This window comes from Neolamprologus multifasciatus, chromosome 23 (genome assembly GCF_963576455.1).
Source record: "Neolamprologus multifasciatus chromosome 23, fNeoMul1.2, whole genome shotgun sequence".
NCBI classification, from domain to species: domain Eukaryota; kingdom Metazoa; phylum Chordata; class Actinopteri; order Cichliformes; family Cichlidae; genus Neolamprologus; species Neolamprologus multifasciatus.
This window is the reverse complement of record NC_140460.1, coordinates 7,441,436-7,457,042: the sequence shown is the minus strand read 5'-3', so window position 1 is coordinate 7,457,042 and position 15,607 is coordinate 7,441,436. Positions and strand designations below refer to the sequence as shown.

Here is a 15,607-nt window from a genome sequence, read left to right as displayed (position 1 = left end):
AGAAGCAGGTTGTTGATAAGAGTGTGGGTATGCCCCATTTATATATATCAGTACTAAAAAAGTACTAAAAAAGCTTTTTTCTTTAGAAAACTTGGTGATACGTTAAGTTTTGCCAATAGAATACAGATAAATAGCAAAACATCCTTACGTTAAAGAGTATGTGCTTGGTGAGCTGGAAGTGGTCCAAAGTAGTCCACGATGAGGGAGTTGTGCATGTAGTTTGGGAAGTGTGCAGGGATGGGAAAATCACTGAAACTCTTCCTTGGAAGAGTTGATTATGACAGAAAAGTAAATACTGGCCCTGTCTGGCTCTGGATTCTCCTGCGGAGAAAGCCATGAATAGAGAAAAACAAATCTCATCTGTCAGAGCAAAGCAAAGTCCGATCTGTATGTTGTCTAACCCACCTTAAACCTCCACAGACCACCAATGTCATTGCTGCTTTCAAAGCAGACAGGCTCCAGCCCCTCATCCAGACAGCACTTAATAGAGGCCAGACCTGAAGCCCCTCCTCCAACAATTGCTACACGATGTGTCATTCTTCAGCTCTGTGGAGAGTGAATCAGATCAGTCCAAAATATTTTTACTCTAAAATAGGAAATTGCATCCATGGAGCTGTATGCAACAGGAAGTTTGCCCCTATTTCTTTTCATAAATGATTTTTACCAGTGTTTGCTTGGAAGAGCTATCACTGCCAAACTTAACACTTGTTTTGGCCATAGCTGTAGTCCACTCTGGCTTTGGATTTCACATTCCCAGGTAATTTAATGTTGCAAGGCAACATTCCTCCACAAAATGCTCTTTGGAGTATTCTGACTCAACATTTAGTCAGGTGATAAGACCAACTCAAAAGAACTCAAAAGGCAGCTTCATTGCTGAACACCAGAAATACAAAACTATATATACAATATATAATAACTCAGAAAAAAACCCTCTGCTGATACAGAGGTGCTGATATAGGAAGTAATCAATAAGGGAAGCAAAGTGACTGTACGCAGAGGCTGAAAAATTTTGGATAATTTTTATCTGGAAAAATCTTGTCTTTTTCAGCTGCTGAAGCATCTACATATGCATAAGCTGGGACCTTCTGAGAACCTGGACTTATATATCACTGAAATGACCAAGCCACTCACACACTCGAGTCTCCAGCTTGATTGTTCCAGCTGTGAGTGCCAGAATATAAAAGTGAAGACGTGCGCAACAAACACTGCACGTCAGCAACTGTAACACACACTTCATGTGTGTGCCACTGTTCATGAGAAGTGCAAAGGTGAGCACAAAAAGGCCACAATTTTTGTCTTAGATTTTTCAAGTGGTTGTTCTAACATGGCAGATTATATTACATTCTATACTAGCTACAAACACAGTACCTGCACTTTGGGTTTAGATTGTGTTGAGTTATTAACAATCTACACTAGAAAGTTAACTGAAAGTTCAATTCAGCTGTAAAACTGAAGCTTCATCCATTATCATTGCAAACAATGATGGTAAATGGACTGATTCTTATATAGAGCTTTTCTGGCCTCCTGGAGTACTCAAAGCGCTCTAGACAACACGCCGCATTCACCCCACACACACCCATTCACACAAGCACTATTATCTACTTTGAGTGCTTTCTAAGTATAGTTCATACGCATTCATACTCCGACGGAAGCATCGGAGAGCAAGTCGGGGTTAGTATCTTGCCCAAGGATATTTGGCATGCAAACTGGGGGAGCCAGGGATCAAACCTTCTCATCAGCAGCTGACCCGCTCTACCTCCTGAGCACCCCAATAATGTATGTATGGTCGGAAGGGGTCCCATTTCACTGCAGGTAAGATGTACGTATAACATTGCAAGTGACAATTGAAGGCATAATCAATCAATCACCATCAAGACAGAGGCGTGCTTGCACTGGTCTTTGGTATTAATACCAAGTCAAAGCAGAGAAAAGAGATCTTTATTTTTTCAGCAAACAATCTCAGATCTTTGTGGCTTAAAAGATTTATTTACTAATAAAAGACATGAAAATGGATTTGTTTCAAGTGCTGAACTTTTATTTATAGTTATGAGTCATGTTTTTCATACTTTATAGTCACTGGGACATAGTAATGGATAAAACAACACAATGTAGTGAAAGATGTGAAAACACTGTGATTTATTTTTATTTGAAAGAAACAATAGTAAACCATCTGTGCTGTGTATCAGTAATGTTGTAAAAACATTTGAATACTTTAATTAATATAATGAAAGAAAACAGAGCAGCATGTCAATGTAGAGTAACAGTGCTGATGTTAAAAAAAGGATAACAACAGTTTACCCCTCTACAATGGCATTCTGTGCTAGCATAATTTCTTTTTACCCATGTTTATGCTCTTATATTGCAAACAAATCTGGATGAAAGCGCTATTAATGTATTTTTTTTTTGGAAAACAATTTTTTTCTTTTTTAAATCGGCTCAAATTACATTCTATGTCACGGCATCCTGTTAAGTGTTAAAACAAATAACCTGCAGAAATTGTGTAATTGAAAAAGGAGATCTATCCAGTTACACAATTCTGAAGGCATAAAGCAAGAAACCTGAAACAATACACATGAATGTAACTGTAACTGTAGCTTTTAGTCATTTAAGATCAGCTGGCCTTTGATGTTAATATACAATTGCATCACTCACTTAGTAAGCTGATGAGTTATGAATTTTCCATCATTGTGTAGGCAGGTACATTTTAACCCTGTCCAGCAAAGCAGTGGGATCCTGGAGGAAAGCTGGAAGGTTGTTCTTGCTAATGTAGGCAGCCGAGCCCACAGCAACAGCCGACAGAAGCAGACGCCACTTATACGATCTACTGGGTTTGGGCTCATCGCATTGCCTGGTCTGCAGGGGTTGAATCACTCTCTCCCACTGAGTGAGGATTGCCTGGCGGGCTCCAGCCCACTTTCCTGGCCCCCTGAGACGATACTGGTACGGCGTGCAGGGACCAAAGAGCACATTCATTCCCAGCCTGGGGTCAGTCAGCAGCATCCTTGAGATGTTGGGTTGAACTCCCACTAGCTCTGCTATTTCATCCATGTAGCTGATGTAGTCCACCTGGATGGTGTGTCTCTGACTGGTGACATACCTAAAAAAGTTTGAGTTGAACATATGAAAATGCCGATCTTAAATATGGGTTTCTATAAAGCTGAGTAAATCCACTTCATTACCTTTGAGCCATGGCCTCCTGCTTACACTGAATATCTTTTAGCATGGCAGCTGATGGAGGAAGCTTTATGCAGCCTGTTTGAAAGGGGACAAAGCTGTTTACTGTAGTAAAAATAACAACTCTATAAAAAGTCTAAAATCCTGAGTGATGAGAAAAAGCTGTGTTAAAGAAAAAGTCATTTTTACCTTTGAAGACACGTGTAGCCCATCTGGCCTGCATCTCAGAGATGGGCATAACGGCTCCCACTGGCTGCACCAGACCAATGATAGCCAGAGTGGGGCGTTCGAGCTCAGGAGGAAACACATATTTGTACAGAGATGCTTTGTTGTTAGACACAGAGACCACCTGTGAAGCCAGGAATGGAAAGGAAAACTGGTATCCTGTAGCAAACACCTGAAAGATAGCGGTCCATGTTAGTCAAAAGTCAATTTCACTGATCTCTATGAAGGTGAAGAAAAGTATGTAATTCCAGACCTACCACCAGGTCAACATCTTCCACTACACTTCCATCATCAAACTCCACACTGGAACCTTGAAATCTGCGGATGTTGGGTTTCACCTGAACTGTTCCAGAGAGGATGCGGTTGGGAAGCTCATCATTCACTGTGGGATGTTGGCTGAACAGCCTGAAATAAAAAGTCAAAAATACAAAAAAATTCAGAAAGGAGTTTTTTCATATTATTTTATTTATACAAAAAAATCTAATTGCAAACGTGAATATCAGAAAATGTCAACGTTGTCAGGCACTGATTTTGACAAGGGGTTGTTGTTGTGGGACCAACATTTTCAGCCAGAAGTTTCATACTTTGAACTGGTTGTTTACACTGGACATTGCACTGTTGTTGCATAAAATAACACCAACATTGACGCCATCACAGCCCCATCAAAATTAATAATGGTGCTTAAAATGTGTCAGAGTTGATCGTATCCTGAACAATATGTGTCACTGCTCAGGAAAAAAAAAAAGGCAACAGTGATGATATATGCAGTAGTCAATACAGGAAGCAAAGTGACTGCATGCAGAAAATTCTCATCTTTTCCAGCTGCTGAAGCATCTGCAGATGCATAAGCTGGGACTTTTCTGAGAACCTGCACTGATAGATCACTGAAATGGCCAAACCACTCATCCAGCTTGACTGTGCTAGCTTTGTGGGCCAGGTTACAAAACTTAAGAGGTGCATGATACACCTAAAAAAGCAAAATATTGCATGCCAGTAACACATCACGCTGCTTCCGGTGTGTGCCACTGTTCAGGAGGACAAAGGTGAGCACAAAAAGGCCATAATTTTTGTCTTAGAACAACCACTTGGAACATTCTATACTAGCTACAAATACAGTACCTGTGTTTTGGCTTTAGATTGTAAAGACCATGATTGAATCTTTGGTTGAGCCGACTCTCTGCCATACTACATAAAAAATCAAAGAGAAGGATTTTCCTCAGAATCTCCAGGATTCTATTAAAAGTCGGTCAAGGGGCACCCCATTGTCTCCAACTCTGTTCAGAACCCAGGCTCCTCTTCGAGTGCTCAGGTAAAGCTTTGAAGAAAAGAAAGAGTAGTTAGCTCTCTTGTTGCTTCTGTCTGAATTGTCTCAATTTTTACTTTCTAAACTACTAATATTACTAATTACTAATATGTAAATAAAGGATTAAGAAGATGTAAAAGTTAAATAATTATGTCCATTGTTTGGTTTTACATGCTTGTATTTATATTGGATTCAGCTTTAAAACTGTGAGAATCATGAAGTTTCACATGTTAAATACTAAATCAGTTCAGACACATTCTTACTCTAATGATGCGACCAACTCATTCCAACCTGCTTGGTGACTCTACTCAGTTCCACTGCTATGTCTCCTCCAGAGTTTCCAATTCCAATCACCACGACCTTTTTATTCCTCCACTCCTCGGGAGTCTTGTAGTCTCTGCTGTGGAAATACTTCCCCGTGAAAGTTTCAATGCCTGAAGAAAATAAGCAAACTTATGGTGGGTAGACACAATGTTTCAATACTTCTGCTCTGACCTATATTTGAAGATACGTGAAAGTGTCAAGGGTTGATTTAAACAATAACAATTCCCAAGATGTAATCGATTGTAGGCCAAGGGTCACCTGGAAAGTCATGAAGAGGCATGTTGGGGTTGCAGTGATGTCCAATACAGATCATCACAGCTTCAAAAATGTGTTTCTCTTTCTTGCCATCCTTGTTCTCCGTTTCAACAACCCACTCGCCTGAATGAGAAAAATCTGATTTCTGCTTCACCTGCAAGACTTTGGTCTGGACACAGAAAGACAGGCGCAAGGGGACAGAACAAAGTGTTTTTTTCTATGAAATTAATGTTGTAGTAATTAGATTTATCCATCCATCCCATTCGCTTCCGCTTATCCTTTTAAGGGTCGCGGGGGCGCTGGAGCCTATCCCAGCTGTCATAGGGCGAGAGGCAGGGTACACCCTGGACAGGTCGCCAGTCTGTAGCAGGGCCAACACACAGGGACAGACAACCATTTGCACTCACATTCATTCGCACATTCACACCTAGTGGCAATTTGGATTTTCCAATTAACCTATCCCCACAAGCTGCATGTCTTTGGACGGTGGGAGGAAGCCGGAGTACCCGGAGGGAACCCACGCAAACACGGGGAGAACATGCAAACTCCACACAGCCTGATGGTGGAATTGAACTCAGGACCTTCTTGCTGTGCGGCAACAGTGCTAACCACCGTGCCACCGTGCTTAGGATTTAACTTAAATTATTTATTTTTTAATTATGTGATACAATTTACCATTTCAGACATCATAAGCATTCTTACATTAAAGCGTATGTGCTTGGTGAGCTGGAAGTGGTCAGCATACAGCCGAAAGTAGTCCATGATGAGGGAGTTGGCATGAAGTTTGGGAAGTGTGCAGGGATGGGAAAGTCACTGAAACACATCCTCTCCTTTGAGGTGTTGATGATGACAGAGTGGTAGATGCTGGCCCTGTCTGGCTCTGGATTCTCCTAAAGTTGAAAAAAAAAATAATAAATAAAAAAAGCTGAAGCACCATTACTCTTTCAATGCTCGTCTGGCTTGAGTACAGTTTTATTGCATTTGTAGTTTAATTTTATGTATGTTTTTACGCGTCTAATAAATACTGTGATGCAAACATTGTACTTTGGTTTTCACACCATTTATTTTAGAGTTTACATTTCCCAATATAATCTGCTGTATTACTGATAATTATTGAAATTGAGAATATTTAATGCTAAAACTTTTGAACTAGGTATTAGGCTTCTTGAGAAGGATTACCATAATACCATAATAAAAAAGAAATTTGAAACTGGGTCAAGTTGAACTACAAACACCACCAAGTGTGGTTCAATTTTTTACTCTTAAAACCCCCAAATTACTATCCAAAATATACAGAATGCTTTCTAAAACAGATGAATCAATATCACTTCCTATTGCAAAATGGGAAGCGGATTTATCAGTTAACTTAGACCAAAACTTCTGGTCTCAGATTTGCTTAAAAACCCTTTCATCTAATCAGAAATCCCAGTCTTCAATTAATTCAATACAAAATACTACATAGAGTGCACTATACAGGTCATCGGATGTTCAAGATGGGCTTTGCATCTACCAACAACTGCTCACACTGCCAAACCAATTCACCGGACAATTATATCCACGCTCTTTGGTTCTGTCCACCAGTTCAGAAGTTTTGGCGCGAGATATGTGAAGACTTATCAAAGTGTCTGAAATGTAACATTCCAACTTCCCCCTTAGTGTGTTTGTTGGGCAGCTTAGATAATGTCACTTCAGAAAAGAATATAGCCATATGGTTTTCACTGCCCTATGCATAGCCAGAAAACAGTCCTCATGAACTGGAAAAATAAAAACAATCTTAATTCTAACCAATTAGAAATTATCTATTAGATTACATTAGTCTTGATACAGCCTCTGCCACCACATCAGATCAATCGCTCTGGGCTCCTCTGATCAGCTCCATCACCTAGTGGGGGTGGGGGGTCATATTTTGGTCTCGCCTTCACTGTTGTGATTGGTGTGGGGGTAGGGTCGGGCTTAGGGCGTCGGGGGGTTCCCGGGAGCATCTTCCTTGGGGGGCTCAACCCGGGGAGCGGTCATGGCCAATTAGGGGCTCTGTTGGCTCTTAGGTGACGGCTTCCTCGTGGCTACGTGCAGCGGGGCTAGGGGAGGGTCTGTGCTGACGGACGGGGGTTACTGACCTGGTAGCCTGGCTGCCCCTGGGTGGGTCCGGGACGGGCGTGAGGTTCTGGGGGCGCTCCGGCTCTGGCCTGGGGCCCTGGCCGGGCCTCGGGGGCCTGGGTCCTGGTTGGTGTGTTGCCGGGGTTGTGGGCCGGTGGGTATATGGGGGCCCGCCACTGGCGCGGGGTGCCGCCGGTGCGCCGAGCCACCTGGGGGGCTCTTCAACTGGTGGGGGGGGGGGGGGGTTGTCACATCTTGCAGGAGCTTTCCTCTCTCAGGAACTCTCTCTGCAAGAGGGGGAGATACAGGAGAGGTGGAGGAAGATCTCAGCCTGGGCGTCTATTGTCTTATGTAGTCTGGAAGATGAGTGGATGATGGGGTGGGTGCAGTTTTCTCTGTTGTGGGGTTGGGTGGACTGCCCCGGGCTCTGTGGGGCCGGGCGGCGCCGCTGCACTGGTCCCCGGTTCGGATGGGCCTGGGCCCCCCTTCCCTGGTGGGTCGCGGAGTATGGGGTGCCTACTGGGGTCAGCGGGGGAGCTGGCCCCAGGGAGGGGTCACTTGCCCCTCCTTCCTTCCCTCCCCATCTCCAGCTGCCTCCCTCTTCCCGCTCCACCACAACCACCCACACATGCATGGCCTTGGAGTAGGGGTGTGTCACCAGGGTGCAGAGGAGGTAACCCCCCCCTCTGTCCCCTTCTGGCTGCCTCTGCCTCAATTTTATCCCGCAACTTAGACATTCACATTACTCACACTCTCATTACACATACATATAGGATCTTGGGGGTGGGCACGCTACACGGAATCCCAATTACCATCAGGGTGTACACCTCACCCCCGGCGTCGTTGCCCACCTCTCAATTTTAAATACACGTAGACATTGAGGGCTAGCAGGAGGGACTATGCGCTTACCTGCTGCTCTCTGGCAGGTAGCTCCATGCCCTCCTGGGTTTTAAATGCACCTTAGAACACACATACATCAACACTACAATGAGCGGGTGGAGGGAGGTTAGGAGTCTTCTCTCACCCTCGTTCTCTGCTTTCTGCTGGAGCAGGGGGGCTAGGGGAGGAGTTGGCCGTCCGACTGGGATCCGGAATGTGGGGCCTCCCTGCTGCTGCGGAGTCGGGGCGGTCTGCTTCTCCCCACCGCAGGGAAAAGGGTAACACAACCTGGGTCTGGGTGCAGTTCCCCCCTCCAGGGGCAAGGGTACCTAGACCCGGTTCGTAGAGTACGCTTGGGGAGTGTGATTGTGTGTACAGCGTCTCTTTATGTCTGTCTCCACGTTGGTTGAGTGTGGAGTAAGTGCATATGAGAGCATGAGGGTGGGAATGGATGTTTGTATCTGTGTGTGCCTGTATGTCTGTGTCCATATGTCAGGTTGGGTATCAGACGCCACCTCTCTGAGGACAGCTCAGGCCCTCCAAGGTTTGGAGGCCTATCTCCCCCCACCACTTCCCCTGCCGGGGGCGGACTCCCTCAGACATCGGTGCGTTGGTGGTTCTTTGTGTCCGGGGGTGGGCGTCCGGGTACACACCGGCTCACTCCTTGGCGGCTGCTTATCGGGGCCTGGAGCCTGGGGCTCGCTTGGGCCACTTCGGAGGTGGGGTGCCCCCGGCCTCTCGGCCTGGGGCTCGGTCACTCAGGCACAGCTGGCTGCCGGCGGAGCTCACGGGCACGTCACTGCAGCCCCCCCTGGCTTCTGCTCTGTGGCTGCTGGGTGACCCCTCATCTGGGACTCTCCTCAGCTCTTTCTGGGACGGTGGCACGGCTGCCCCTCTGTTGGTCTTCCTTGGTCTCTTGTGTTCTGGGGGCCTCTGGATGTCTGGAGTTTTGATCTCCTCCATACCTGCTTCATGCCCTGGAGGACGGGGCAGTGGCCCCCCACACCCTCTAGCAGATCATTACATGAGGGAACCTTTTAAGAAAACAAGCGCGTCCATGCTCACAGGTGTACACACGGGTGATCACACACACAAACTACACCCTTTTTGGCTCCTACCTCAATGCACACTGTGCTGTCGATCTTACGTGCTGCACAATAATGTTTAATATTTAGTATTTACGGTCATATTCCCATATATCATTGTGATGTGGTTTATTGTATTACTCTCGTTTTCTTCTGCTTGTTTTCTTTTTTCTTTCTCAACAGGTGATCCAGGTGATCGATATATGTATTTTTTTTTTTTTTTCTGCTTATTCTGTTGGTTTTTGTTTTTGCCCTTCTCCCCCGTCCCTCTTCTCAACTGTTTTTCTTTCCCTCTTTCTTTCTCCCTTTTCTTCCCCCAGTCAAGTCTGTCCCGTATTCAGCAAGTGAAAATAAAATAAAGAATAAAAGGTGAATCAAATGGACCATTACGGCAAAGCTGGGATGGTCAATTTGGTAAAGAAAATCCGTTGGGCATCTTTCTTCGCCTTTAGACAATAATTCTGATGGCAAAAGAGCCAAACGGGACAGGCAGAAAAAAAAAAAAAGAGAAGGATTACCACTTTTTCTCAAGTAAGAATCTAAATACTTGTTTTGTCACTGAGCAAACAAGATATCCGATTCAAAACAGTGCTTCAACCCTTGTGCACTGTCACTTATCACGCAATAAATCATGCACAAGGTTGTATATGAGCTTGAAAATTGTGCCCGCACCATTTTCAGCATAATATTTATTTCGGATCAAATTCTGAGTCTCAGTGCGCACCATGTGCCCTTGAAATGAAGAAAATCCACTTCATATGTATGAAAAATGATAAAACATGACCAAAAGTAAAGTGATTCACATAGCGTCAGCCAACCTTAAACCTCCACAGCCCACCAATGTCATCGCTGCTTTCGAAGCACACAGGCTCCAGCCCTCATCCAAACAGCACTTTATGCAAGCCAGACCCGAAGACCCTCCTCCGATCACTGCCACACGACGGGTCATACTGCAGCTCTGCGAAGGAGACAGTGCAAAATATGTTTACAGTTAACAAGAAGCTGCAGCCAATGAGCCGCGCAGAGCAGGAAGTTGTGCAGAAAACAAGAGTAACAACAACGTTACATTCATTTCCATTTAACCGTCATCCGGAGATACTACATGCTGTGTTTGTCTTTAGAAGGCACGGATCCCACTGCCAGCCAACCGGTGTGATCAGTGGTTTATTCTGGTTATTTATTTACAGAAATCCAACCGTGTATAACGTCAGTGTGAATTTACAAGCTCACTCAAGATCTTTTTCTGCATAAAAAAGTAAGCCTCATTGCAAAACTGTCATACTAATATGTGTTTACTTCTGTAAGTCTAAAGACTGTGTTAAAAAAGAAAAAAAAAAAAGGATACGAAATGTTCTGGACTGGTGCATTGTGTGCCGGGTGGCGGCCAGGAGCGGAGGCCCTGGCGGACTGACCCCCGGCTGCCAAGACTGGTAATAGGGACATGGAATGTCACCTCTCTGGTGGGGAAGGAGCCTGAGTTAGTGCGTGAGGTTGAGAGGTACCGGCTAGATATAGTCGGGCTCACCTCTACGCATGGCTTGGGCTCTGGAACCAGTCTCCTGGAGAGGGGCTGGACTCTGTCTCAGTCTGGAGTTGCCCCTGGTGAGAGGCGGCGGGCTGGGGTGGGTATTCTAATATCCCCTCGGCTTGCGAGATCTTCAACGCACACCTCCGGCAGAGCTTCAACAGCATTCCGAGGGAGGCGGGGACATTGAGTCCGAATGGACCATGTTCAGCGCCTCCATTGCCGAAGCTGCTGCATTGAGCTGCGGCCGCAAGGTGGTTGGTGCCTGCCGTGGTGGTAATCCCCGAACCAAATGGTGGACACCAGAGGTGAAGGGAGCCACCAGGCTGAAGAAGGAGTCCTATCGGGCTTGGTTAGCCTGTGGGACTCCGGAGGCAGCCGACAGGTATCGACAGGCCAAGCGGAATGCGGCTCGGGCAGTGGCTGAAGCAAAAACTCGGGTGTGGGAGGAGTTCGGAGAGGCCATGGAAAAAGACTTTTGGACTGCCTCGAAAAGGTTCTGGCAAACCGTCAGGCGTCTCAGGAGGGAAAGCGGTGCTCTACCTGCACTGTGTATAGTGCTGGCGGAGCGCTGCTGACGTCGACTGAGAAAATTGTCAGGCGGTGGAAGGAATACTTCGAGGACCTCCTTAATCCCACTGACGCGTCTTCCGAGGAGGAAGCAGAGTCTGGGGATGAGGGGAATGACCCGCCAATTTCCGGGGGCGAGGTCACTGAGGCAGTTAAACAACTCCTTGGTGGTAGAGCCCTGGTGTTGATGAGGTCCGCCCCGAGTTCCTGAAGGCTCTGGACGTTGTAGGGCTGTCCTGGTTGACACGCCTCTGCAATGTTGCGTGGAGATCAGGGGCAGTACCCGTGGATTGGCAGACCGGGGTGGTGGTCCCCATCTTTAAGAAGGGGGACCGGAGGGTGTGTTCCAACTACAGGGGGATCACACTCCTCAGCCTCCCCGGGAAAGTCTATGCCAGGGTGCTGGAAAGGAGAGTTCGTCCGCTAGTCGAACCTCGGATGCAGGAGGAACAATGCAGTTTTCGTCCTGGTCGCGGAACACTGGACCAGCTCTTCATCCTCTCGAGGATACTTGAGGGTGCATGGGAGTTTGCCCAACCAGTCTACATGTGTTTTGTGGACTTGGAGAAGGCATTCGACCGTGTCCCTCGGGGTGTCCTGTGGGAGGTGTTGCGGGAGTATGGGTGTCTGGCCCATTGCTACGGGCCCTATACAACCGTTGCAAGAGCTTGGTTCGCATTGCCGGCAATAAGTCGGACTCGTTCCCGGTGGGTGATGGGCTCTGCCAGGGCTGCCCTTTGTCACCGGTTCTGTTCATAATTTTTATGGACAGGATTTCTAGGCGCAGCCAAGTGGCGGAGGGCTTTCACTTTGGTGGCCTCAGAATCTCATCTCTGATCTTTGCGGATGATGTGGTTCTGTTGGCTTCATCGGGTGAGGGCCTCCAGCTCGCACTGGAGCGGTTCGCAGCCGAGTGTGAAGCAGCGGGAATGAGGATCAGCACCTCCAAATCTGAGGCCATGGTTCTCAGCCGGAAAAGGGTGGAGTGCCCACTCCGGGTCGGGGATGAGTTCCTGCCCCAAGTGGAGGAGTTCAAGTATCTCGGGGTCTTGTTCGCGAGTGATGGGAGAAGGGAGCCGGAGATCGACAGACGGATTGGGGCTGCAGCTGCAGTAATGCAGACGCTGCACCGGTCCGTCGTGGTGAAGAGGGAGCTGAGTGTAAAAGCGAAGCTCTCAATTTACCGGTCGATCTACGTCCCTACCCTCACCTATGGCCACGAGCTGTGGGTAGTGACCGAAAGGACGAGATCGCGGATACAAGCGGCGGAAATGAGCTTCCTCCGAAGGGTGGCAGGCCTCTCCCTTAGAGATAGGGTGAGAGGTTCGGCCATCCGGGAGGGGCTCAGAGTAGAGCCGCTGCTGCTCCACATCGAAAGGAGCCAGCTGAGGTGGTTTGGGCATCTGACAAGGATGCCCCCTGGGCGATTCCTGGGTGAGGTGTTCCAGGCATGTCCCACCGGGAGGAGGCCCCGGGGCAGACCCAGGACACGCTGGAGAGATTATATCTCTTGGCTGGCCTGGGAACGCCTTGGTGTTCCCCCGGACGAGCTGGAGGAGGTGGCTGAGGAGAGGGAGGTCTGGGCCTCTTTGCTTAGGCTGCTGCCCCCGCGACCCGGCCCCGGATAAAGCGGATGAAGATGGATGGATGGATGGATGCCAAAGTTCTCCTGGAGCAAAGATTTAGCATATCCATACTCAGCAGGCATATACTGACAGCTTCTGACCATTTCTCTTGGATGGCCTCTAGTGTATTGCTCGAGAAAATATAAACAATCCTTAGCACTGTGAGCTTGACTCTCCACCATGTGCTCAAAAGCTGTCATAAATGTTTGATATTGCAAAGGATCACCATCAAATAACTGAATGTCACGCCTTGGTAGCAAAAACAGAGACTGCTGCTCAGCCAATAAAGTTGTAATTTCATTTTGTTTCTTCAAAACTGTGACTAGATGATCATGACCCTCATTACCTTGCACTGTATGTGTAAGAGGTTTTGATTGTGCGTGAGACTGCGACATCATCCGAGTAGTTGAAACTGCACCTGGAAATACTTGATGTAACTTCGTCTCTGACTGTTGCAACGAAACGACCTTAGGCTGAGAAATATTTTTAACCTTGGGCCTTACATCCAATACATGCACTTGATGATCACTTGCATCAACACCCTGATATGGTCGCTCTGGTAACACAGGTTCTAATGTCGGAGCATTAGGATTTAAAATGCCTAAACGCCCCTGCTCTCGTTCTAAATATGAATTCATTCCATCAGATTTACCATTAACAGCACTTGAGACTTGGGACATTTCAGAAGCTTTTAAAACATTCACCTTTGCTGCTGAAGCTGCTATTTCCGTTTCTAAGTCAAGCAGCTCCTTTCTTTTCTTAAGCTGTATTTCTTGTTCTTCCAAAGCATGCTTTTCTTTCAACAACCTCTGTCGAACAAGAAGGGCAGCCATGTCAGCCTCTGCAGTTATGCATGCTGACAAGGCAGATGAAACCATTGAGCCACTGAGTGATGTTTTACTTTTCCTACAACTTTTGTTTCTAACATTAGAGATGCTATCACTTGGATTAACATCATCTATCGCAGCACCTTTACCAATATTCCCGGTGTGCCTAGAAGCAGCAGAACCCTTTCCAGTAGGTAATACATCAGAAGACTCAACACCAGGTGGATTTAAATGTGGCAAATCAAGCTCAGACACCAGATTTTTACTCTGAGGGTTTCCCTTTGCATCATGAAGCCATTTCTTTATCTCTTCCATAAACTCAGTATTATGTGCTTGCACACTTATAAATCAAGCAGTTTGTTTTTCTTGCTCTTCTTGAGGAAGCAAAGGAAGCAAGGTTTCATGCAGATAAGTTGCCTCATTAAGCAACACAGACAAATTCTCTAACTGAGCCTGAACAGTGGAAACATTATCTTCAGATTGCTTTAATTCTTTAATAACCTTTATGACATTTTTAATTTTATTAAACTTAGTGTGACGTTCTGTTTGAAGCCTTTCAGTCTGATTCTCCAAAGCCTTGGTAGTCGGTTTTGGCTGTCTTTTCTTTCCATCCACATCACCACATTGTATTAATTGGTGTGTCTCCATTTTTTTCAAAACATTACAAAATCCAAACGCTGAACTGCACCTATGCCATACAGCTTCATTCCAACACATCAACTTGATGACATTCCCTTCAATAAACCTTGGACACACAATTAACAGGAGCAATATCCCCCTCTATCTGCCTATTAAACCTAACTAACTCAACCTAGTCTTCCGTACATACTAGCGGTGGGTATTTATGTACCTCCATACCGTCAGCTGTGAGGAAGACAAACTGTCTTAAACACAAACTGTGGCGGTACTCCCAAGCCAATGGCTTCAGCCGCCTGATGCACAATAACTAGAAAGTAAATCAGTACAACGCCTAGTGCAGCTGTACTGCTGAAACCTAACAGGGGAATAAGACTCCTGAAAGAAATCTGTATTGTGTAGCCAAAGGCTTAATCTAAAAGCTACGTGGACAAAGGCAACAGCAAACTATAAAACTCATCTATATATAAATAATCCAATAAAACCTACAAACTTTTCTGTTGACAATTTATTGCGGCTCCTCCAACCTATGGCCGCGGCAGGCTAAACATGAGGACACAGATGACGCGCAACAATAAACACATAAAATACACTTCTGTACCATTTGCTCCTTTTATTCCACATGCAACTGTCCAATATACAAATCAGTGCCTGGGATTAACTATTAAACAAATGCACAGACTGCACAAACAAATACCTGCAACTCACAAAGAACTGCACTAACTACTATGCCAAATTTCAACTTGGCCTATGGCATCAATTAGTGCACAAATATACAAAAACCATCAAGTTCCGGTTAAAATACATCAAAGTCATTCAAGCTGCGCTCAAGCTGCAGTCAACAGAAAGTTTTGCCTCATGCTCACCCTATCTTTCTGCTCATCAACATCAGGTGCTGTGAACAGGTGAGTGCAACCACATTTATCATCTACCACACCCATGAGACACGCCCCACACCCGTGCACCAATACAGTGAGTCCATTTAAACCAACCCACTTAGTCAAAAAAGGAACAACTCATATGGCTCCTACACTGACTACCCAGGGTCTTGGAATGAAAAGCTTGGTTTTGTTATCGAGTTG

The 15,607-nt window shown here is 46.1% G+C and overlaps 1 protein-coding gene and 1 pseudogene across 1 annotated transcript in view; both read right to left on the bottom strand.

Annotated features, from left to right (window-relative positions):
* Positions 1 to 552, bottom strand: part of LOC146490920 (flavin-containing monooxygenase 5-like) — a 10,839-nt gene extending 10,287 nt beyond the window's left edge. The window contains exon 1 of the mRNA XM_085151775.1: positions 406 to 552. Coding sequence (XP_085007901.1) covers positions 406 to 537 — 132 coding nt within the window. The 5' untranslated portion in view covers positions 538 to 552. The remainder of the gene's footprint in view (positions 1 to 405) is intronic.
* Positions 553 to 2,013: 1,461 nt separating this feature from the next.
* LOC146490919 (flavin-containing monooxygenase 5-like) lies at positions 2,014 to 15,572 on the bottom strand (annotated as a pseudogene).
* Positions 15,573 to 15,607: the final 35 nt, after the last annotated feature.